This window comes from Electrophorus electricus, chromosome 26 (assembly GCF_041902795.1).
Source record: "Electrophorus electricus isolate QZ-2024a chromosome 26, ASM4190279v1, whole genome shotgun sequence".
Taxonomy (NCBI): Eukaryota; Metazoa; Chordata; class Actinopteri; order Gymnotiformes; family Gymnotidae; genus Electrophorus; species Electrophorus electricus.
This window is the reverse complement of record NC_137522.1, coordinates 3,784,133-3,808,332: the sequence shown is the minus strand read 5'-3', so window position 1 is coordinate 3,808,332 and position 24,200 is coordinate 3,784,133. Positions and strand designations below refer to the sequence as shown.

Sequence of the window (24,200 nt, the reverse complement as noted above, 5' to 3'; positions counted from 1 at the left end):
AGACAATGTTATTGAGAATAAAGTGCAAATGAGGACAGAAAATAGTTACCCATGTACTGCCTAAAAAGGTAAGTTTATAGGCCCCGATGAAAGGAAGGGAGCTAGAGTTTAGGTGGAGTTTGTTTCATCACTGAGCAGTGTGGAAACTAAAGGAGCATGACCTAGACACATGTGCGTGCTTATATTTTAAGGAGGGACATGTCAAGGGACCAGAGATGGAAGCCAAGGTTCAGAGCAGTGACAGGCAGAGCCTTCTGAAGCTTGGAATGTAGGAATTAGAACGTTCTTGAGCAGGAAGCTAGTGTAGTGATATCAACAGTGGAGTCACAGGGGAGAACTTTGGATGTTATGGATAAAATGAGTTACAGCATTTTGAATGTTTTGTAGAAGAGAAACGCCATGTAAGGTAAGGCCTGAAAAGTTCAAGTTACAGTAGTCAAGTCTGGAGACAAACCCCTAAGGAACTGTATGGAGATGAGCCATTCCAGGTTACATGGCAGCATGATTCCTGAAGATAGGATCAGAACCAAGCAAGAAAAGTGCTGCCAATGGTTGAAAGTGCTGAAATAAGCATGTAGTGGTTCATAGTATCAAAAGCAGCGTACATGTCTATTAGAATGAGAAAAGAGGACACATGGACAGAATTAAGAGGGAATGTGTTTTTTTGGCAGGTGGTCTGCTTTAAAAAACATCCCTGTGCAACTTCAATTCTGTTGATCCTATCTTAAAATTATTTTAGCCAGATAGTCTTATATATAAGTATAAGACTTGACTATATATACGCCAATAAACCAATATGTTTCCTGCATACGTGGATGTATATACATGTCGGTTTAAAATACTGAAACTACTCTGTGTTGACCGGAACCTATTATCCTTTGCTCATTCTTTTTATCCGTATAGAACTATAATAAACGGGGATTGCCCTCGTTTTCGATTGAAGGTCGCATTGAATTTTGTTCTACTCTTTAAATCAGCAGTTTTCATCACTGTTGGCTGAAATCTGCGATATAGATTATATATATATATATATATATATATATATATATATATATATATATATATATATATATATATATATAGAGAGAGAGAGAGAGAGAGAGAGAGAGAGAGAGAGAGAGAGAGAGAGAGAGAGAGAGATTAATAAACTGTCTCAGAGTTGACTGAGTATGCTAAACAGCCTATGGAATACTATGTGCAGATAAAGCATATTTTTGTTCTATGGCATTCCTGATTGCAACTGTTTTGAATAATGTAAGATCCGGGAGCGTAAAGTTAATAGGATAGTATAAAATAGTTTAATGAATAAGCATATATGATTGATAAATTATTTAGAGTTAAATTGTAATCACTCATTCGCTCATGTACATCCAATGGAGGTTAAGAAACAAGATGGGCGGGTTATACTAATGTTGTGTTTTCGTTTGACTTTTCCATCTGGCCCGTACATGTCTAGGCTGGAAGAGGCAGTCGCCAGGCTTTTAGTTTCATTTGGGCACAGTATCCAGGTTTGGTTCTTCTCATGTTTAATGGACAGGATATTCTGTTACAACTGCAACTATTCTGTTACAATATCAAGTGCACCGAATCATAGTCTGTTAAGCTAGCTAGACAAAAAGTTGTTTGACTAGTTAACGCCAGCTAGCTAACCTCGCTAAGCTAATGTTACCGTTCATTACCAGGCTGCGTGAAATAAGCGACATTACAGATTCTCAGCGTTATCTTTTAACTAGTTAGAAACTGGCCAGTTTTTTTAACGCAACATGACATGTTTTTTAATCTAGTTATCAAGCCATGTAGCAGCACTGTATTGTCCCACTGTAGCTAGCAAGGTATCACTTTAGACAACTGTCTACATGCTAGCTAATAGCTAAGTAGCTAACTATCACTTTTGTATAGTCTGCTTAGTGTAGAACCAGCTATTTACTTTACTGTAGTCATCTTAAGAGAGAGAGAGAGAGAGAGAGGAAGAGAGTTTGCTGTGTATAAATTTCGGACTTGGAGGAAGTCTGTCGTGTGTTGAAGCCAGTTACGCCCTCCAACTAACGTTAACTAAGATAGCTATCTTAGCTATTTTAAGTCGTACCTAGCTAGGCTAGCTAACTAGTAAGTCACTTGTTGCTGGGCGGTAACTAGACAGTTAAACATCGATTAAACGTTTGAACATAATTTACCACGTTATCATTCCAAGTCTAAATCTTGATTCAAATACTAATCATCTGTTTTGTGATGTTTGGAACATTCCCCTCAACAAGATTAGTTACTTGACAGCACTGGTCAAACATGATAAACAGTTAGACTTAAGACCCGTAAAATGGGTAAATAATAATTTGACGCTTATATAGAATATGATCCTCGTCCTTCAGCAGTTGATCAACTTGCCAATAATTACGTCTCTCCAGCTTGTTTTTTTCTGAACCATGGTGAGACAGACTCAGATCACGGATCTGCAGGCGTTTCACTGCACCCGTCAGGTAATATCTTTTTAACTGTCTGTTTTATTAGACAGTTTAAGCAGCATAATGTTAATATACATTGGCTCCCACATTTAACGATGTATTTAAATGCGTTAATACATCTAGCTGTGCTAGCTGTTATTAGTCACTCATCCATTTAAAATCTGCCCTCGTGACCCACTGATCTTGTGGGTCGCACTTTTCCTGGTAAGAGGTCACATTTAAAGTTAGAACATTAGTAGTTGTAACATTACATATACAAACATTTAAACTTGTTTTAGTGTCACAGCTGTTTTAAGCTCTACTGCCTACCTACTATTTCTATGGCAGCTATAAGGTAACATTGAAGTACCAGTCATTCAAGGTCACCGTTTGGTCTTCTTGTAAATGTCAATCACCAGCTGTCCTGTGTTCACCTACCTGGCAGGAACATCAGATAAATTAAATTCTGTAATTACATGTCTTGCCAAGTGCTTGGTCTATAATTAACCAGTATCAGGTGATATATATGGTCTTTGTTGCTTTATGTGTGATTGTTTGTGTGCCTCAGGTAAGCAGTAGCTCTTTGGCATCTGGGCCATCTGATGGTGATGTTGCTCACCCTCCTCCTCCTCCTTCCCCCAACTGTGCCTCCCAAACCCCTTCAGGTATAGGTTCAGCCTCTTAATGTAGTTAAATTCCCAAGTTGATCTGAATGAAAATGAAACATTTCTTATTAAAATTTGTAGCTCAGAAAGACTTTTGTTACAGAGAGTCTCTGTTTTGACTGCACCTCGGTCTCTGTATGCCTTCTTTAGCAGCAATGACAGAGAGCAGTCAGCCAGTGAACATTATGGACTCAGGGATGCGCAGGAAGAAGAAACGCAGGACTCGAGCTGCAGACAGCTTCACTGGCACATTCAGTGGTAAGTCTCTCTAAGCATTCTGTCCCGTGTGCCCTGTTTCAGAACATTATTTAATGTGCCCATAGGAACGTAGAATGGCCCCGTCACTGCTGAACCTGCCACTACATTCTCTCTATCTTTGACCATGTGCTAACGTTACCAGCATCTGCTCTGTCAGTGTAGGGTCTGTTTAATGCATGCATACTTTTTATTTTTTTAACAAAGGGGAACAGGAAGGGGGTGTTTTCATGGTGGACTGTCTCTCTGTCATTCAAATAGAACTTAACATTGCACTAACACTGTGAACTAAATTGTAGATTTGTACAAGCTCACAGAGGAGGTGCTTGGGCAAGGGGCTTATGCTAAAGTCCAGGGCTGTGTGAATCTGCAAAATGGCAATGAGTACGCTGTAAAGGTCAGATGCCACAGCAGTGGTACAAAATTTTTAGAACCCTTTTTAAAATGCCATTTTTAGTACTTGAGATGAACTAACATGCAGCGACACTGTGTTTGGATTTAGATAATTGAGAAGATCGCTGGCCACAGTCGGAGCCGGGTATTCAGAGAGGTGGAGACATTATACCAGTGCCAAGGGAATAAGTAAGGTCCTTTCGCTAAAAGTCCTCAAGTCCTTGCAATTATAATTTATCAAACAGTTGACCTGGTTTCGGATTCTTTCAGTAAACTGACACACATAAGAATCTCTCTCTGTGTTGCACAACAGGAACATTCTTGAACTCATTCAGTTCTTTGAGGATGACAGTTGCTTTTATTTGGTGTTTGAGAAGCTATGTGGAGGTACAGCTCTATCAGATATTGTTACTCACTCCAGACTTTATGAAAAAAAGCTGAAGTTGACGGTTTCTCACTTTTTCTTTCTTTTTCTTTCCTGTTTTTCTTCTCTTCATTTTTGCTCCTGCAGGCTCCATTTTAACACACATACAGAAGAGGAAGCACTTTGATGAACGGGAAGCCAGTCGTGTGGTTAGGGACATAGCTCAAGCTTTGCACTTCCTGCACACCAAAGGTAGCGTTTGCTCATTCTTCCATTTACATGTTAGTAGATGAAGGAAGGCATCTGTTGAAATCATATGTACCCCTATTCCATCCTGTAGGAATTGCTCATCGGGATCTCAAACCTGAAAATATCCTGTGTGTATATGCTGACAAGGTATTTACTTTTTTCACTTTTGTGCTAGTAGTTGTTTTTAGGAGATGTTATTTATTATATTATTTACAGCATATTCAGAACATTTTCAGATCAATTTACTTGATGCACAGTGTTTCATTTTGAATGTATATAATCGCCCTTTTCACTCATCAGTTTGCATATCACCAATGACAAAGTAAAAACATTAATTAAAAATCAAAATCATTCTCTAAAAGTATTCAGACTTTTTATGCAATAATTTGAATAAGCCCCTTTATAGCAAATACAGCTGCATGTCTTTGGATACCTATACAAATTTTGAAACCAGGATTTGGGTAGTTTATCCTATTGTTCATGGCAGATTCTGTCAGGCCATGTCAGATTAGATGGTGAGTACTGATTATCTTCAGGTCTCTCCACAGATATTTGATAGGGTTAAAGCCTGGGGTTTGGTTGGGTCACTCAAGGATGTACAGAGAGGCCCTAAAACCACTCAGCTGTTGTTTTGGCCATGTGCTTCTGGTCATTGTCATGTTGAAAGGTGACCTGTTGCGTCAGTCTGACTTTGCGTGCACTGAGTGAGAATTTTCCAGTATTTGGCTGCATTCATCCTTTCCACAGTTGTTACCGTGTCGTTGTCCTGCTCATTGAGTAACACTCTGTAGCTAGATGCTGCCAACACAATGTTTCACCATAGGAATGGTATTACCCAGGTGATTGCTCGTTTTTCCACCAGATATGGGGTTTGTTGTTCTTCCCCAAAAGTTGCATGTTCTTCTCATCAGACCAGAGAACCCTTTTCTGCATTTTGCCCGAATTCTTTACATGTTGCTTAACATACTCCAAATGGGCTGCCATATGCCTTTTACTCAACAGTCGATCTCAGCTTTCCTCTCTGCCATAAAAGGCTCGAGTGCTGCATAGATGGTTGTTCGGTGCAACAGGTTCTCCCATCTCTGCACAGGACTCTTGGAGCTCTTTATAGTGACCATTGGGATCTTTCTTACCTCTCTAACAAAGACTCTTTTTACATGGATGCCCAATTTGGTAGATGGCCTTCTCTAGAAATGGTTAATGATGTTCCAAGCTTCTTCCATTGCAAAATTTAGATGCCAGAGGCTTGGTTTTTGTTTTGACAATGCAGATTTTGTGGGCCCTTATAGACCCAGTTGTGTGCCTTACCAAACTATACACAATCAATTAAAGTTGGTAGACTCCACCTGAGTTCTAGATGCAAGGATAATTAAAGCAATCAGGATGTACCTGACCACAATTTGGAGTGCTACAGCAGAGTGAATACTCCATTTGAAAATCAGAGTTTTCAGTTTTAGGTTGGTTTTTTTAAATCATATTTTCAAAAGTCTCAATAAACACATTCACTTTGTCATGGGTGTAGAATGATGGGTAAACCAAGTGTTTTCACTGACAATGTAGTTCAGTGGTATTAACCAGGTGATATGCATTGTCCAAGTATGAACAAATATATGCATGGCATCTAAAATACATCAGTATTTTTGCAGTTCTCAGGGTTAAAGACTTGGGGAACAGTAAGGTGAGTCATTTCTTTGTCTGTGCAGGTATCTCCTGTGAAGATCTGTGATTTTGACCTGGGAAGTGGAGTGAAGTTAAGCAGTGCCTGTACTCCCATAACTACACCTGAGCTTACTACACCGGTTAGGACACTTTATACACAACACACTTTTGAGACACTTGCTGCTAACTTAACAGATTGGAAATCTTTATAATATACCTCTGAAAACCTCAGTACTGCCACAAGGTAGTTTTTTTACTTTAAGAAATAGATAAGCAAGGGTGAAAGCATTATTGAAAGACAGTGCCACATTTGGAAGATGTATATTTCCCTTGTTTGACATAAAAAGGCTAAGGAAATTTTGGTTCTTGCAGTGAAAATTGTACTCCCTGCACCTACTTCCAAAAGCCAGATTTCTTATAAATTCATGTTTATTTTAACATATAGTGTTCGTTCATTCTTTTCATAAGCATAGATGTCTATTAGCATTTCATTTCCATGAAGTATGGTTTTGAAGACGCTGGGCTTTCTCTTCTTAGTGTGGCTCAGCTGAGTACATGGCCCCAGAGGTGGTGGAAGTTTTTACTGACGAGGCATCATTCTACGATAAGCGCTGTGACCTCTGGAGTCTTGGGGTCATCCTCTACATCCTCCTTAGCGGCAGTCCGCCTTTCACTGGCCACTGTGGCACTGACTGTGGCTGGGAGCGAGGAGAAACCTGCCGTGCCTGCCAGGTTTGATGCACTCTCCGCTCAAAGTAATAGAAGCACCTTGTCAGTACAGTTAGAAACAGTGGGCCTTCTGTTGCCTTAAGTTAGCCCGCCATCCAAATCTTCATCAAAGTTCACCTTCTGAACACAGGAGCACAGTTGGCTGGATATTTGCTGCTAAATCATTACCATGTCCATGTCTCTGCTGTGTTGAGAATAGCCCACCACCCAAATAATGTAATAAACTGACCATTGATGAGTTCTGTAAATGGGTGACTGGCAGAAAGTACATGGGAACAAATGGGCTACAGTGTGTAACTGTACACTTATAGAACAAACTTATAACATAGATGTACCTCATTAAGTGGCCAATGGGTAAAGGTATCGCTAACAAAGTGCGTGTACAAAAGGCATGAATTATCCAACTATATGGCACTAAAGTTTACCCATTTTGCAGTTTTCATATTCTTTTTAACACACCTCTTACTCCATGTAAGAACAAATCCTCAATCAAGCTAATTCACCCCATAGTGAGCCACCTGTCTTAGTGGGATTGAAGGTGGTAATTTCATTTCATGTGCAGAACAGCCTGTTTGAGCGAATCCAGGAGGGCAAGTACGAGTTTGGTGAGCGGGACTGGGCCCATATCTCTGACAGTGCCAAAGACCTGATCTCACGGCTGCTGGTGCGGGACGCCATGCTAAGGCTCAGTGCAGCACAGGTCCTGCAGCACCCTTGGGTGCAGGGGGTGAGGACATGGCTTCTTCACTTCCTTCATGTTATCCACCTTGAGTTTAAAAGAGACACCATACAAAAAAAAGAAGAACGACGAATAAATTAATAAATAATGTTATGTGATCTGTTGAAATTATTGTTTGTTTGTTTTGTTTCCTTGTAGAATGCTCCTGAAAGAGGACTTTCAACTCCACATGTCTTACAGAGGTATTGATCTTGTGGGCTTTTATGGATGATTGTTTTGAATATATTGGAGGTTGTAAAGTAGATATAACTGTTTCTAAACTATACAGTGCCCGCCATAATTATTGGCATCCCTTGTAAAAATTAGCAAAATGTAAAAAAAAACACTGCTTAATCCATTTGGTTTTTCATATTAAAATAACAATGATTGAAAGAAAAATCAAAATTGTTTATGAAATTCATCATTTTTCTCAAATCCTTATGCGTAATAATTGTTGGCAGTGAGAGCTCTGAGTATAATGTATAAGATATGGTAAGGGATTCTGAGAGAGTTCTTCCATATGCAATCACTAATTCTGAGATTCTGGGTGGGGGGGCAGGAGATGGGGGTGTTATGTCAGGGGACTGGCATGGCCAAAACCTTGATTCGGTGGTTATAGAACCATTTTTGTATTGATTTTAAGGACTAGTTTGGATCATTGTCCAATGAAGCATCTTTGCTAAGGGAGTAAGATTTTGATTTAATACCTGCTGGTTCTTGATGAATCCAAACATGTTATCCAAAGCTTTTGGAAGAAATACAGTACTTCAGTACAGTACAATTCTTCACAGTGGGGATGAGAGACTTTTTTGCATGGCAATTATTGTGACTACGTCAAACCTGCTTCTGGTGTTTGGTGTCAAATGGCTTTATTTTGGTCCATCAGACAATAGAACAGAGTGCCACTGAAAGATTCAGTAATGTCTTTCAAACTGTATATGCTTTTTTTTTGTAGGTGCTTGAGTTTGTAGTGGCTTTCTTCTAACAACCCTCTCAGACAACTTGGGGTTTATGTGGGTGGTGTCTGATTGTAGTCTCGGTGATGTCCCCAGGTGTGATCTTTAAGGATTCTTTGACCACTCAACTCCTCCTCCTTGTTATGCATAGGGACATTTACACACAAACAGCCTCTTCCTGGGAGACTCTTAAACTTCTTAATGATTGTCCTGATAATGTAAATAGGCATTTTGAACTGTTTAGCAACTTGCTTTATAGCAATTTCCTGGTTTTGTGTGGCCTAACAATCTTTTGTTGAATATCGATGATGTATGATTAAAGGACTTTGGACTAAGTCACCTTCTATTTATACCCCAGAGATAAAGGACATCATGGTTGGCCATTTACATGTTCCTAACCACTCAGGTGAATTTTAAAACATAGAATATGGATATGTCACTTAATTTCACTTAAAATAATTTCTAGGGATGCTGATAACTATACTTAAAAGAAGGTAATATTTAGAATGGTAGATAAGAAGGATAAGCAATAAATGATGTTTTTCTAGCCTGTTTTTGTTACCAAGTGGCATCAGTATTTGTGGAGGGGATTGTATGTATTTATCATGTTTTTCTCCAGTTCTCTAAGTGGTATTATAACCTGTGTATTTGTGTGTGTTAGGAACTGCAGCACTAAGGACTTGACTCAGTTTGCAGCAGAGGCCATGGCCTTCAACAGGCAGCTGTCCCAGCAGGATGAGGAGCAGCAGGACAGCGGGACCATTGTGTGCTCCATGAGACTCTCGCCCCCGTCCAACTCGCGCCTGGCCCGTCGCAGGGCACAGTCCCTTGCCCTACGCAGCACCAGCCAATACCTGGCCTCCGCTCAGGTGACAGAGTAAAGCTGGCTGCTCCATAAATGGGAGCTGTGTACTTAGTGCCTGTGCTTGACTCTGTTGCAAACTCAAAGCCAGTGCTGTTGACTATTTGTTGCATTTCAGCCTGTGTGAACTGATAATTACATATAATATAATACCAAGCACACCAGTGGATTTTTGTTAACTCTAAATGTAAGCACTTGCTACACCTTTTGCTCTGTTTTCAAGGGTTAATACAGGTTAGCAAATCGGAGTTAGGACACATACAGAGGATGAACTGAACAACAATATTTCTCTGAAAAATCCATTTTTGGTTGGGCTGCATAAGTCATGTACACCTTTGATGTGCTACACAGTTGGTAAAGTGCACGTGAAGCTGTCAAGGATTTCTGAATATTTAAATATTTATTAATGTATTTTCAGCCACAAATATTTGGTATCAGCTGACTATAAAGGTGCTCGGATAGAAGGTGAAATGCTGATGCCGTGACTTTAACACACCTACTAGACCAACACTCATTTTATTGTGATCATTTTTAAAGATCCATTTTAGGAGGGGTTTTAGTTAGACCACTGAGAGCTTTTGCTATGTTTCATTGGATAATTTTGTCCAGTTATTTTCAAAAGCCAGAATGAACAATGTCATGATAGCACTTGAAATTCAGTACATAACACTATACTACATTGGTATTTGGGCTTCATCTCCAGATAAATTGTGGTTAACACAAATGCATTTTGCACATTGTTTTTGCACATCATATTATGGCCAGATCTCTCAATGTTACTGACTCAGTAGGTAGCATTCTCTGTACAATTCTAGACTGGCAATGTTTCAAAACAAAAGATATTGTTTCTCTCGGTGTTGTGTTGAGATTTTATTGTCTTTGATTTCCTCTTTTTTCTTTTATGTATTATCCTGCATGTTTCCTTTTCCAGTGTTTTTATATTGCAGTATTTGATTTTATATTTGTAATGTTCTTCAATAGTGAAAACATCTTTTAAACAAAACTTGTATCTTTTGCATGTCCAGAATTAACTATATGTGCTGATCCACAATGTAACTTCTGAAGTAACTTTAGCATAGCATCAGTGTAACTTGCTCTTTTGCCATTAAAAAAAAATTGGAAGCACTTATTGGGAGCAACCTTTAACCAAAGACTTCACTCAAGCAAGACGAGTAATTCATTTAAAAATAAATGGTACTTCAAATGTTATAATTTGTAATATCCTCTGCTCTGTCCCAATGGTAGTGCTATAAGCCATCTCATGTTAAGAGATCCCTTGTGTTCAGGCTGTTGTTTTGTAAACTAGAAGAATGTGTTGGGAAGATGTTTACCTTTTTGTTTTGATGGTGAAAGCAGGTGCCATCCTGTCTTTATTAAATTGGTTTTTGGTGGTCAATGCAACATTGCTTTTGTAAAAGCAAATCCTACACCTATACTAATATCCTCTGTTGCCAAAAATAACTATTTGTATTTAATCTTGTAATACTTAAACCTACTCTAATCTTTCAACATCTGGAATATGATGGGTGTTTACAGTAGCACCTGATATGAAAATTTAAGAAATTTATGAACATTAAACTGGATTTCTTTTCATGTGAACATTCATGTGTAAAAACCTTTTTCCTGCTATGGAAGAGAGGTCATTCTGCCCATTTACTGTGTCCATTTTAGCTTGCATTGTGATCTCTAATTTGTAATGCTTTATGTAGTTGTCATAGATACTTTATCCTCATAGCAAATAAGCAGGTTTTCTTTGGCAGCCAAAACCAAAGATCAGGTGTTCATTCATATTTTAGGTACCAAGGTGGCATGCTACGCCTGCTTATCCCTTCCACAAGAAGCAGTCTATTTAATAGACAGATCTTTTCGTTTTCTATACACCTACTGATTTGTTTCATACTCGGGACTAAATAAAAGCTGTCGATGAGGGCCCGTTTCCCCAAAATCATTGGTGTGATCTTCACCATCTCCAGTGAGAGAGCGAGAGTGTTCCGTGGAATACTTTAAATTGATATATCATTTAAAGATGATTGTTTTACGATGCTTTTGGGAAACCCAACCCAGAAAAGTGTCCGATTGCTCTCAAAGTCCAGTCGCTTTTGTTTATGGTATTTCATTTGCATGCTGATTCAAGAGTTATTTGTATTATTTTACGTCGTTATTTGTACACATAGCCTAAGGACACATGGCCCAAAATATGCCTACGCTTCTGCTATGGAGGAAAAGTAAACGATTATTTCTGGAGTAGGAGTAAAATAAGTTCCCTATTCAGAAGATTTTTAATACGATGAATTATCTAAATGGTTAGCCATCTTTTGCATAAACTGATTTTTGTTGTGCATATGCAGCCTAAATGTAACGTAACTTATACCTTAAATGTGAAATATTATGCATAGCAGTTTGCGATTTATATTGAATATATTAGTATAGTTCTTTAAATTTACATTTAAAATGTAGCAGTGTGCTGATCATAAACATTGCGCGATTCCAGTCGTATTCAACTCTGGACAACAAATCCAAATCCGGTCCTGGATTTTGTAATCACTTGTGGTTGATTAAATGATTAATGTAATTGGTTGGCCACTTTGTCGTCACACCTGCGTTCTAGGTAAAGGGAGGGTGGAAAACCTGTAGGACCTGCACCTTGAGGACTGTGATTTGAATGCCTATGTCTAGACTAATCAATATTAATTGAGATGGGTGAAGAAACTCATTGTTACAGACGCTTAAGACGCTCATTGACGTGGTTTCAGAGAGGTTATGTCAGCAAACGTCAGCACCGTATGACACGCTCGGAGAAGTGCAGGCTACTGTGAGTTCTGGAGTGACTTGCTGCGCTTTTCCGTGTACGACCGGCACCTAATTTCTTCAGTGCGATTTTATAAAACTTGCAGTAACAACATTTCAGCCTAATCTTTCGGTGAGTCTAAAATACTCTATTCCTGATGAAAGCACAACAGATTACATGTTCAATAAGTGGCACCGTTAGACTCTAAGAATTAACAGATGGGTGCGTACTTCGTAATTGAGTTTGTACATTTAAAAGTATCTATAGTCCTTATTATTGTGATCAAGTTTTAACGATGTTAATGTGTCTGCGTTTTTCACAATCACATTTCTGAAAACATCAGGGCAGCATAATCATGTGGTGATTTCACCTGCTATAATGTAGAGTTTCCATGAGTTCAGTTTTTAAAAGTGCAGTCTAATTCTTTGTTTCCAAACTGCACTTGGAGGTTTTTAGATTACTCAAACATTGACATTTTTAGAAGCATAGTCACTAGGGTTTAACAACTAAATTTGTATTTTGTAGCCTGCGGTCTTTACCCTCTCTTCTTAGTTGGTGAAAAATCTTTGCGTCCTTGGTGAAATTCCTAATATTTCTTAAATAACGTCTTTGTACAGTCCCTTACACAACCATATGACAATGTGTGTAATATCTGTCCACAGACTTACCAAGTAATAAAGTTACATGATACAGTAATTTGCCCACTTACAAAGTGTCTCATCATTGGAATCATCTGGACCTCGCTTTACTAATTGAACTGCTTTTCCCAAGAGCTCCTACTGTAACAACACAACTGGACATATATTATCACAACAGTGAATGTTGGGCTACTGTTCTACCATGTGCACTAATTTTGCTTTCTTATTCTCTGTGTCTGCTGCTATTGGTTTGTCTTTCTCTTTCTGTCTGTTTCACTAGTTACCTTGGAAAGTGAGTTCTGGGAGGGTGGGGGGTGGCCCTGAAGGGAGTATAGTTTGCTCTGATAATGATGCACCTTTGGCTGCAGTGAACCGGGCTGCGATGCAGCTGTACGATGTTATAGAGGAACTACCCTCCCCAGCTCTCTGCTGTGCCTGTGGACTTTTCATCATGCTGGCAGGCATCAACATCACTGTGGTGGGGGTGTTTGGTTTAACCAAACTGGTGCACTGGAACAATTCCGCCATCATTGCTGGGCCTGTCCTTTTACTGCTGGCACTGTTGTTTTTTGGAGTGTACTGCATGTTCAGTCCACAGCCCTACGGTCTTGATTCCACAAAGCCTCCTGTACAGAACTCGTGTGGTGTAGTAAGAAGTGATGGAGCCTCATTTGAAATGGAGACCAGCGAGCAAGATGCCCATAGACATTCATCTCAGCCCAACCAACTCTTCATGCTTGTCCCACCATTCCAGCCCCACCCAACTACATGCACTCACATTCCCCCCCCCATGAAAGATCATTAACTTCTCAAAATAATAGACCGTTGTCCTTTTAGTCTTCACCAAAAGATGATACCAGTCATCTGGGCCCTGGCATTACAAATAAGAATGTGTACATTCAGACTTTTATCCACCACATAAAGTCTTGAGAGGCTTAACAAGCTTAAACATTTTTCCTGAAGAGGTTTGCTTTCAAACTGTCACTCACTCCTGAGTGTCAGAATAGAAAAGCACTTGCACTGTTGCTGTGGGATCACTGGATTCGGAGGGAGCGTAGTTGGTGCTGCACTTTGGGTGAGAGGTATTGCATTATGCTGCCCCTGTCGGTCACTGACATGAGCCTACTGTGGACGATAGTGTGGTAGCTTGGTAGTCATTGTGTGACAAGGGAGAGCACTCTTGCTGGTCAGTGGGTTGTAATTAACTTAATGACTGATATCAGGAGAAAAATGGTCTAAAACTTTATAAAAATTTAAAAATATATAACAAGTTTATTCCTTGTAGTTCCAGGAGACACATCAGGTCAATCTGATGGTATACATTACTGGAAAGAGATAAGCTCACAAAAGTGCATTCAAATTATACAGCTAAGTCTGTTGAAAGGAAATTAAGAAGTCTACCTCATCCCACTCATGCACTGTGACTCAGGGACCGGAAGCTTCTGATCAGAAAGTACTATAGTTATTTTGGGGACATCACTGTTTAAATAAGCTTTAGCACTCTTGTGATTTCCGCTCCACTACTCATTTCAATCAAAGAGTTAAATGGTATATATATTTTACAGGTGAATATTTATTGCACCTGTTGGAATGCTGGTTAATATACATACAGACTAGTATTATACCTGCCGCGTGAGACTTAATATTTTTTGAGTAGAAAGAGTGATGCTATTTAAAATAATACTTAATGATCCAATAATTTTGGAAAACCACAGGAAAACTAGCGAACAGCAATTAACATAATATCTGTAATGATAATTTAGTTACCATTTTTACATTTTATTACTATACTATTCCTTTAACTATTTCTTTAATTGAGGATCTGTGCATTTTCATTGAACCACATAGTATCATTTTAGTTAGAACACTAAAGTTTTGTTTCTTGGTTATGGCCTCTGTTTATCTCAACCTAACATTTGTTCTAGTTTTGTTTGATGACTAATGTATCATCTGTCTTTAAGCATACTTCATGTACAATATGAATATACAAAATATTAAATTGTGCTTTACTGAACACTCATTGCAGCAAATCATTATTCATCACATTTATGAATATATTATGAAACATATTAATTTTGTGTTATGGCTTGATTCTATTGACTACTGTTTACATGTAATGTGTTAAAATGTTCTGCCTATTCTTTACCAGTGTTTTAATCACACACCAAAACAATAGGATGGAGTCTATATTATTATTTCAAATATGTCTCAAATAGTTTGCCAAGATTCTGATAGCTGAGAAGTGTGGTGCAACCCCTTTGCTTTTCAGCGCTGACTTGTTGCTGATATTTCCTTCATCTTCCCTGACGTGATCAGTTTGTCCATTTGTAGATGGCAAGTAGACCCATCTACAAATTTGTTTTCATCTATGACGGTGGTGATGGTGATAAACACTGGTGGCTAAAAGGAGAACAATAATCATCAGTCCTGCCAAACGTGTCAGTGGTTGCCTGTGTAAATTCAAAGTATTTAACCAATTTCATGTAGTCTTCCAGACATTTATCAAAGTGAACATTCCATATTTTAAAAAATGTATGAGAAAATCTATGGCTGATAAATATAACTACAACATTTTCACACAAAGTACAGTCATGTCTTATCACAAGGACAAATGTCCTTCCCTTGTAGGTGACATTGTTAACTCTGCAGTCATGTTTGCACAGGTATTCAGCAGCACCACCTGTGCATGCTACTCAATTAAAGCTGTCCCCTGAGTAGCACACTGGCCCACATGAGAAGTGCAAATACCTGAAAACAGGAGCACTGTTTTCTGTGAATGCTATTATTGCATTTATAATCAGCAGTATAAAAAAATACTTTAATTCACTTTCTGGTCGACATTGTTATTCTACCAAGGGTGAGTAAGAAATTATGTCTACAGATGTAAGAGAGGATCAGCAATTTGTGTCATGACACAGAAGTCTGATGACTTGCTTTATGTGCATGCACACTAGACTATTCTGCAAAGTGCAGGGGGACTGATTTTCTTCAAACAAAACCAAGTAACCATTGTGGCCCATTAAGTTACTGGCTCAGGACCGCAAAACGATTATTAACAGGGCCATAAAATTAGAAGCAGTGAGCAAGTAGATGAGCATTAACAAAAATAGATACAGAGCATGCTGATCAAATCATTATTAAAATAATATTAAAAACACATAGTACATATAATAACTTTCATTGCAGTAGCATCTCAACGTACCTCCCAGTTGAAACTTAAAAGAGAAAGTAATAATGAGGTAAAAGCCAACAGGCTATAATTAAAAAAGTAAATAGAAGTAAAATACAGACCTGGACTAACTAAAGAGAACTGCATTTAAATAAAAAGAAAATAAATGAAATGGTTACATATACATACATACATACATACATACACAACAAAACGGGTAAGGATTTAGAGTTTCATTCAGAGTTAGGCAGCTCCTTTCACTGTTTATACCCTAAAAGCTTGGCCAAAACCTGGCCTTGGTTACTAGATTTGAGGATGCAGATAATAGTGCAGCATGACGTGTCAAGAGGTCAGTAAATCCTGTAAATGTGATACAATGGTCATAAATTTGTAAACAAGTAAAATAAATTATTTCTATGACTGAAAGCAAAAGTAAAGATATAAAATAGGAGGGATACATTTAAGCCAGCATGTTTTTCTTAGGATCCTAAATTTTTATTTATTTATTTATTTATTTTTTGCAGAATTTCAATATTTAGTACTGCAAAATACTCTTTTTAAGAAATCCAGTAAGTGTCTGCTGCCATAAAGTCAATGTAAATATCAACTTAATATATACTTGAGCCAAATGACATAAGGTTTTTGGTTACATAAGGCTGTGCTTTAACACCTTCCCCGTTAAAATTACATAGCATGTTATAATTACTTACTTTGTAATTCATTGTTTTTCTGGTGACATAAGAACTTGAATGAGGCAAGTTGGACAAAAAAACATTTGAACAACATTCAAAATTCAAATATATGCTCAGCATTACTAACTGTTGTGCACTTGGTGAAACTGGCATAAATAAACTACTGCATAACACATTTATATTGAAGTCCCTGACAGTAACAGTCATGACAATGTGATTACAGATTTGCAGAACAATTTTGTGAGGCTTTGGCAGTATGCTTTGGATCATTTTTCTGTTGTAGTCTCCAGACAGGGGCAGCTAAATTTTGCAGATTTTAATATCAAATGTACTGGATTTGGGATCAGGCTGTTTTCAGCTATACTGGTTCCAAAAATGCCCCATATTAAAAATACATTTAATCATAGACTGATGTTAAGTGAATTCCAAGGACTCAAATATGCGGTTTGATGGCAGCAGAGGTTTTCTTCTAACAAGCATGTTAGGCATGTTTTGGCATGGTGGTGCTGTTTAATTCTAGTTTGAGACATTACCAGTGAGACAACCACCTCCTGCACTTGTCCATTTGTGATGCTTGAAACTATCCTCTTCAATGTGCACTGGAACACAATGCACTTGCATCACCTTTTGGGGCAGGTTAATAACATCTGTGGTTGTGTGAAATATAATTATGTTCATCATAGGGGTTCTGGGTATTTTCATTCATGTCCATTCTACATTCATGTCCATTCTACATTTAGTTGATATTTAACAATGTCTTGCTAATGTTAATGTGTGGACAGATATTCTGTATCATGTCTTAGACAAGAGCAAATCATACTATCCACGTGGATTACTTAAGATATTAATTAATATTGAGTGTTCATATAAAAACTTTTGCAGACCCTCCCTTTATTCCCCAGCTGACACAATGGAACATGACTGTGAAAAGTAGAAAACCATGTAATAAATGTCTGCCAAACATTAATAAAGCTCCTTTAATTATTAAAGTACTACACATGCAACATTTCTACCTATACAGTCTGCCTCAGAAACTACAGATGTCAGTTTATACTGTAAAGGCTGTGAGCTATAATTCTAGAGAAAATCTCAGTCCCTTCAAACGGAGTGAAGGTAAACCTGGAGAGGATCACATAAATGAAAGGCTAATTAGGCTTATGTTTCTCCACACTTTAATATGACTATACATCATACATAGAGTGTGTACAGGCTCTTTGTTGATTCAGGTCCTTACATGCTAACTAACGTTACATGCTCAAGTCTGACAGTGCTCTGATGGCCTTGTTATTCAAGAAGTCAGGATGAAGCAAGAAGGCGAAGACTAAAATAGACATATCAACAGAAAAAGCCTACATACTTTCTGTTCATTGCTTTCTGTGAGAACTGTCCTCTAGAGAAGGACGCATGCGTTTTCGGGACGCTGCCATGATCGACACATGCGCAGTACGCGGCATGCGCACGTCCTATATAAGCTCTTAAGCGCCGCTGCCCCGTTCCACCTTCAGCCATTTTGAAGATGTTGGGAGCTGTGGGACGCTGCTGCACGGGGGCTTTGCACGCTCTGAAGCCCGGGGTTGCCCCCCTGAAGGCCATTACCGGAGCGCCAACAGCGTTGTTTTCACGTAAGCTGTACACGTTTGGTCGCTTTTAGACAAATCGTATTCCTTTGCGTTTTGGCGAAGGCTTATTCAAATCAATGGCGCTGTCGTAGCTAACGAGGCTAACCGAATGGCAGCGCGCGGCCGGCGCGAGGAAAAAACAGGCCGCGAGCTTTTAACAGCGAGGTGTTTATGTTTTAGATTTTTTTTTTTATTTAAGCGGGATTTGGTAGCATATTTGGTGAGAAACGATTCCTTGTAAGTGTACCCAGCTTCGTTACAACAGTAAGTGACGACTGCCACGAAAACGAGAATGACCTTTATGTGTCACGGGGAAGTGGCTAGAACACGAAGATGGCTAATGCTAGGCTAGCTGACCAGGCATCTACCGAATATCTTTCTAAGATGGCAAAAGTAAGATGCAGAAGCCGATCCAGATCTAAGGACATTTTTTGGCAATACTTTTGAAGTCGACACAGATATAGCCATCCTATTTTCAGCTATCTGGGTAGCTAGCGCTACATGACCAAGAGGAATGGGTTGCGTTTATTATGCTTTATCAAGATAGATGGCTAATCTAGTTTAACTGGCTAATGTCTTGACCTCGGGACATGCATAATAATAAATGGGAGTTGTAAACAAGCAAATGTCTTAAGGTTGTCTTGCATAGCTTTATCAAAAGGCAAACTAAAGCGTTTTTAGAAATTAATCGGTATTTCCGCAACGAGAGACAAATGGTAGATGCTGTTTCGTTCACGCGTTGACGTGGTTCGCTTTGCTGCATTTCTTCCGTTTTATAGGCAGGGGTTATGCGGCTCCCGCTGCAGCTGTTGCCGCGGCGAGCGGACGTATCGTTGCGGTCATCGGTGCCGTGGTCGATGTCCAGTTCGACGAGGGCCTTCCACCAATCCTGAATGCCCTGGAAGTGGCTGGTCGTGACACCAGGCTTGTTCTGGAGGTTGCTCAGCACCTTGGTAAATGCAGACTTGTTAAAATGATTTGGCTGAGATGAATGAATCTATCTGGTAATGGCGAAAGCATGTTGAATGTAATTGTTTCAGTTTAATGAATATGCATGCACTATGCTGTGTAACAGGGGAGAACACTGTCCGCACCATTGCTATGGATGGTACTGAGGGTCTGGTGCGTGGCCAGAAGGTTTTGGACACTGGGGCTCCTATCAGAATTCCTGTTGGCCCTGAAACATTGGGCAGGATTATGAATGTCATTGGTGAACCCATTGATGAGCGAGGACCAATCACCACAAAAACGTAAGCACAAGTACTTATGCCCCTTGCCCAGTGTCTTGAAGTGTCTGACTTTGTTTGGCACCAAACAGACTCTGCTGTTTAGTAAAGTGCTTTTTTTTCTTTTGTTTAGGACGGCTGCTATCCATGCTGAGGCCCCTGAGTTCACAGACATGAGTGTGGAGCAGGAGATTCTGGTCACTGGAATCAAGGTGGTTGACCTCCTGGCCCCCTATGCCAAGGGTGGAAAAATTGGTATGAGTCACACAGCTTTACAATGCAACACAATTTAAAGCGTGATCCTCAGATGTTGTATGTGGGACAGGATGGTTTATGAATTGGTAATTACAGGAATGTGTTTGTCCTTATTTATAAAAAAAAAAGGCAGACTAATGTCTTGACATGTGTCCCTCTGTGTAGGTCTGTTTGGTGGTGCTGGTGTAGGAAAAACTGTATTGATTATGGAGTTGATCAACAATGTGGCTAAGGCCCATGGTGGTTACTCTGTGTTTGCTGGTGTTGGGGAGAGGACCCGTGAGGGAAATGATCTGTACCATGAGATGATTGAGTCTGGTGTCATCAACCTGAAGGACACCACCTCCAAGGTAACTGACTGCTTGTCAGTTGCTTGGCCTTAACCGTCTTGCGTGAATGAAGCAGAACTGCGCTTCGCATGAAGTAATTGAGTCATTTGCTTCCACAGGTCGCTCTGGTTTACGGGCAGATGAATGAGCCCCCAGGTGCACGTGCCCGTGTGGCTTTGACTGGACTCACCGTTGCCGAATATTTCCGTGACCAGGAGGGACAGGATGTGCTGCTCTTCATTGACAACATCTTCCGCTTTACCCAGGCTGGATCAGAGGTGCTCACTGACCAAGGCTTAATGTACCACCTTTAGTTATTATCAGTGACTAAGCCCGTAATGTGCCATTGACTTCAGGTGTCTGCCCTGCTGGGACGTATCCCCTCTGCTGTGGGTTATCAGCCTACCCTGGCCACTGACATGGGTACCATGCAGGAGAGAATCACCACCACTAAGAAAGGCTCGATCACATCTGTACAGGTTTGTTTCCCCCCCAGTAAACCGGGTATTAATCTTAGATAACTAAGTGGTGGTGTGAAAAGAATGGCTCTGTGCCTTTTAGGCCATCTATGTACCTGCTGATGACTTGACTGACCCAGCCCCTGCTACCACCTTTGCCCACTTGGATGCCACCACTGTGTTGTCCCGTGCTATTGCTGAGCTTGGTATCTACCCTGCTGTGGATCCCCTGGACTCCACCTCCCGTATCATGGACCCGAACATTGTGGGAGCAGAGCACTATGATGTAGCCCGAGGAGTCCAGAAGATCCTTCAGGTGTGTGGGGAATTGGTTTAGCTCGTGCACCTTTCATTCAGTTTTATTCAGCTCAGATATGGGTCAGTTTTTATATCCATATTGTGTTAATGGGCTTATGTTCATCTTATTTTGTTTCTGATGGATATGGCTTTCCTTGACTTTGTGTAGGACTACAAGTCTCTGCAGGATATCATTGCCATCTTGGGAATGGATGAGTTGTCTGAGGAGGACAAGCTGACTGTAGCTCGTGCCCGTAAGATCCAGAGGTTCCTATCCCAGCCATTCCAGGTGGCTGAGGTCTTCACTGGGCACTTGGGAAAGCTTGTGCCACTTAAAGACACAATCAAAGGCTTCAAAAGCATTCTTGCAGGTTTGTCATGGTCACATCATTCCTGTGTTCTTGCATAGTTTTAATTATTTGGATTTTACTTGCTATGAAATTACCATAGCTCTCTAAGGATTGCTGGAAAGTTGGGTCTTGCACCAGTCAGTGTTGTTAAAACTATTGCTTTTTAAACAGGAGAGTACGATTCCTTGCCTGAGCAGGCATTCTATATGGTGGGTCCCATTGAAGAGGTCGTTCAGAAGGCAGAGAAACTGGCTGAGGAGCATTCGTAAAACAAGTTTGTCGTACAAACATTAGGGAAGTAACCAGAGGAGCACTTGGTTTGTAAAGTTGCATTCAAAAACAATTGTACCTGTGTTGTCATCTAAAGTTGTATTTAATGTTTCCAATTCATGAAGATGGAAATAAATCTGTCTTACCATTAAGTCTCCTGTTTTGGTTTGCAGAATAAAAAGTTTGACTACTTGACTCAAAAGACTTGGCTGTCTAGATGATCACATTTACCTATGTATTGGTAAACTGGGTAGCAACTTTTAGCTTGGGGGGGGTTGTGCGAGTACAAGCTAAAATGGCTGGATTACACTTTTACACTGAGATTTTACATTTATGGCATTTAGCTTATTTATTTTTATCCAAAGCAACTTACAATTATGACTGACTACAGTTTGAGCAATTGTGTTAAGCCTTGCTCAGGGGACCAACAGTGGCAACTTTGCAGTGGTGGGGCTTGAACCAGCAACCTTCCAGTTACAAGTACCTTGGCCAATGAACTTCCACTACAACAAAAATTAGAATTACATGTTTTAAGTGACAAAATTAAATGCATTAAATAAGGCTGCTGGTACACTGTGTACAGACTTTGTATAAATAAATGTTCTCTCCCCTAACCCCCCCCCCCCCATATTCACTCATGTCTTAGGAATGTCCAGCAGTAGTCTGACCAGTACACGTTCCTTGGTACTTTTGGTATATTGGGACAAAATACAGCTGATATGAATTGTGAATCTCCTTAAGTGTGCAAAAATACTTATTCGATGTGCACAAACAGGAACAGAGTACATCAGTGTAACTACACTTGTGCAAAAATAGTGTTTAAAGCAACTAAGAAAAAGCTCAGTCCTCATAGCATCTATTTCCATATACACAAAGGCACTTGGACCACTGCACATTCAATTCCAAATGAAAACATGAACAAAAAAATAAGCTGAAAATGAAAAATATAATGGACTGATAAAAAGCAGTGTCTTCATTTTCATTTACAAACGCAAATATTTACACTATAAGTTGTTTACAGATTTAGCTTTTCTGTTGACCACTGAACTAATTTAGTTGTATGACCTTTATTTCTGCTTTACATCTGTGTGGCATGGAGTCAACTACCATCTGACACCTACAAACATATTCCAGCCCAAGCTGACTGGACTACATTCCACAATTCTGCATTCTTGGGTTTTGCATCAAAACAGCATTTATGTCACTCCACAAATTCTCATTCAGATTCAGTATTTATGGATCGTCTCACAAATTGTTCTTATTGGGTCTAAAGGCCACAGACAATCTTGCTCTCATCTGTCCATAGAATGTTGTGCCACTTCTCTTTTGGCCAATCAATGTGTTCTTTGGCAAACTAACCTTTTCAACATGTCTTTTTTTCAGCAATGGTACTTTACGACGGTTTCTTGCAAATACTTTAGCTTCACGTAGGCATCTTCTGATTGTTGTAATACTCACAAGTAACTGAAGATCTTTGATTTCCCTGGAGCTGATCACTGGATGCTTCTTTGCCATTCTATGATCTATGCGGATGGTAGTGCTTCTTTTTCTACCACGTGTTTTGGGTTTTGTTTGTCATTTTAAAGCATTTGAGATCATTTTAACTGAGCAACCAATTATTTTCTGCACTCATTTATGTTTTCCCCTCTTCAAAGTTCTTTCTCCTTTGGTACAACGTCTGGAACGACCCATTTTACTCACGGAGCAACGGCTAAAACCAGCAGGTACAACATTTGCTGCCCTCCTTCTTTAAATAAGGGCCATATTTGACACCTGTTTCTTCATAGAATGAATGACCTCACTAATTGAACTCCACTCTGCTATTAATTTGAACACACCCCTTTCATTAAATGAGTCAATTACACCCAATTAGCAGTGTGCATGTCATGACTGTTGATTCTGTTGGTTGGTCATTACTCGGCTACACCTAATCATGAATTTTTTCCCACGTTATCTTTTCTGCCAAAATCAGTAATACATTATGGAATCTAGATGGACAGTGCCAGGTTTAGTGAAATGAAAGTATTACCATGCAAGGTGGTTAGGTCAATTGTTTTATGTGTGAAGGTGGCTTTATGGTACTAAAGAAAAAGTTCCCTGGTAGTGCCATGCCGTTCCCTTAGTCTTAAAAAGATTAATGTTTAATAATATATTGTAGATTAGAGATTCCTTTGTTTTTCCAATTATGACAAGTTATTTTAATTGTGCAAGAACTCCAAGTTAATCCAGAGTTAGTTTGCATTCCTACTTGCATTACAAATAAAGAAGTGAAACAAATGCATTGCTGTATTTGATTTATTCACCACTTTCAGAAATGGAACATTAAAAACATTCCGAGTTTCTATGAGGATTTCCTATTGCATGGATTTTAATGAATGCTGTGCTGCCATTGGAAGAGGGCAGCATAGCTTCGCTTGCTCATTAGTTCATATCTGCTTTTTTAGACTGTGTGCATTATATTCAGTGCTGTTGCCATGACCACAACTGAAAGTCAGTTTTAAGATCATTCGTAGACTGCCTGAACAAATTCTAGTGACACAAAAAAAAGAAGCAAAAGAATGACTCATTATGGGCAATGCAGTAAGCGTCTCATTGCAGGTTTCATTCTTACCACACGGTGGTGCTGTTGCTAACTATAGCTACAGCAGGCGCCCATGCTGTTACATAGTGTTGAGGATGCAGCATTAATGACTCATTTTTCTCCTGGCACTGCTATAGCAGTTCCTGTATCACCTACAGATATTTCTGGTAGGGCGGCAACTCTTGCAGTTTAGCTGTATTATTTACTGAAATACTGAGAGGAGAAACGGAGGTTAGTTAA

The 24,200-nt window shown here is 39.5% G+C and overlaps 2 protein-coding genes across 6 annotated transcripts; both read left to right on the top strand.

The window, feature by feature from the left end:
• The first annotated feature begins 1,379 nt into the window (after positions 1 to 1,379).
• mknk1 (MAPK interacting serine/threonine kinase 1) lies at positions 1,380 to 10,887 on the top strand. Of its 5 annotated transcripts, none has more exons than XM_035523323.2 (14): positions 1,380 to 1,508; positions 2,403 to 2,474; positions 3,007 to 3,103; positions 3,257 to 3,361; positions 3,658 to 3,755; positions 3,861 to 3,940; positions 4,065 to 4,138; positions 4,263 to 4,367; positions 4,456 to 4,511; positions 6,068 to 6,163; positions 6,561 to 6,755; positions 7,315 to 7,479; positions 7,630 to 7,673; positions 9,088 to 10,887. In XM_035523323.2, the coding sequence occupies exons 2-14, from the start codon at positions 2,421 to 2,423 to the stop codon at positions 9,305 to 9,307; spliced, it is 1,389 nt and encodes a 462-aa protein (XP_035379216.1). In that variant the 5' UTR covers positions 1,380 to 1,508; positions 2,403 to 2,420; the 3' UTR covers positions 9,308 to 10,887. The 5 variants fall into 5 exon arrangements, with proteins under 5 accessions (XP_035379216.1, XP_026862732.2, XP_081564590.1 ...); XM_027006931.3 differs by having other exon boundaries at positions 3,254 to 3,361; XM_081708464.1 differs by lacking the exon at positions 9,088 to 10,887 and adding an exon at positions 8,785 to 9,081 and having other exon boundaries at positions 3,254 to 3,361.
• Positions 10,888 to 18,039: 7,152 nt separating this feature from the next.
• Positions 18,040 to 21,531, top strand: atp5f1b (ATP synthase F1 subunit beta). The gene is made up of 10 exons (XM_027006934.3): positions 18,040 to 18,197; positions 18,974 to 19,147; positions 19,270 to 19,444; positions 19,554 to 19,675; positions 19,841 to 20,025; positions 20,124 to 20,282; positions 20,361 to 20,483; positions 20,566 to 20,778; positions 20,929 to 21,130; positions 21,281 to 21,531. Exons 1-10 carry the CDS (start codon positions 18,092 to 18,094, stop codon positions 21,376 to 21,378), a joined length of 1,557 nt encoding a protein of 518 aa, XP_026862735.1. The 5' UTR covers positions 18,040 to 18,091; the 3' UTR covers positions 21,379 to 21,531.
• The last annotated feature ends 2,669 nt before the right edge of the window (positions 21,532 to 24,200 follow it).

What these genes read in the sequence shown, in the direction of transcription:
- mknk1 (XM_027006931.3), top strand. Translation starts at nt 2,421, where the DNA reads ATGGTGAGACAGACTCAGATCACGGATCTGCAGGCGTTTCACTGCACC. An exon ending in TGCCTCCCAAACCCCTTCAG is followed by an intron (nt 3,104 to 3,253) that starts GTATAGGTTCAG and finishes TGCCTTCTTTAG; the next exon opens with CAGCAATGACAGAGAGCAGT. An exon ending in AAACCTGCCGTGCCTGCCAG is followed by an intron (nt 6,756 to 7,314) that starts GTTTGATGCACT and finishes TTTCATGTGCAG; the next exon opens with AACAGCCTGTTTGAGCGAAT.
- atp5f1b (XM_027006934.3), top strand. Translation starts at nt 18,092, where the DNA reads ATGTTGGGAGCTGTGGGACGCTGCTGCACGGGGGCTTTGCACGCTCTG. An exon ending in GCCAACAGCGTTGTTTTCAC is followed by an intron (nt 18,198 to 18,973) that starts GTAAGCTGTACA and finishes TCCGTTTTATAG; the next exon opens with GCAGGGGTTATGCGGCTCCC. An exon ending in TGCCAAGGGTGGAAAAATTG is followed by an intron (nt 19,676 to 19,840) that starts GTATGAGTCACA and finishes CCCTCTGTGTAG; the next exon opens with GTCTGTTTGGTGGTGCTGGT.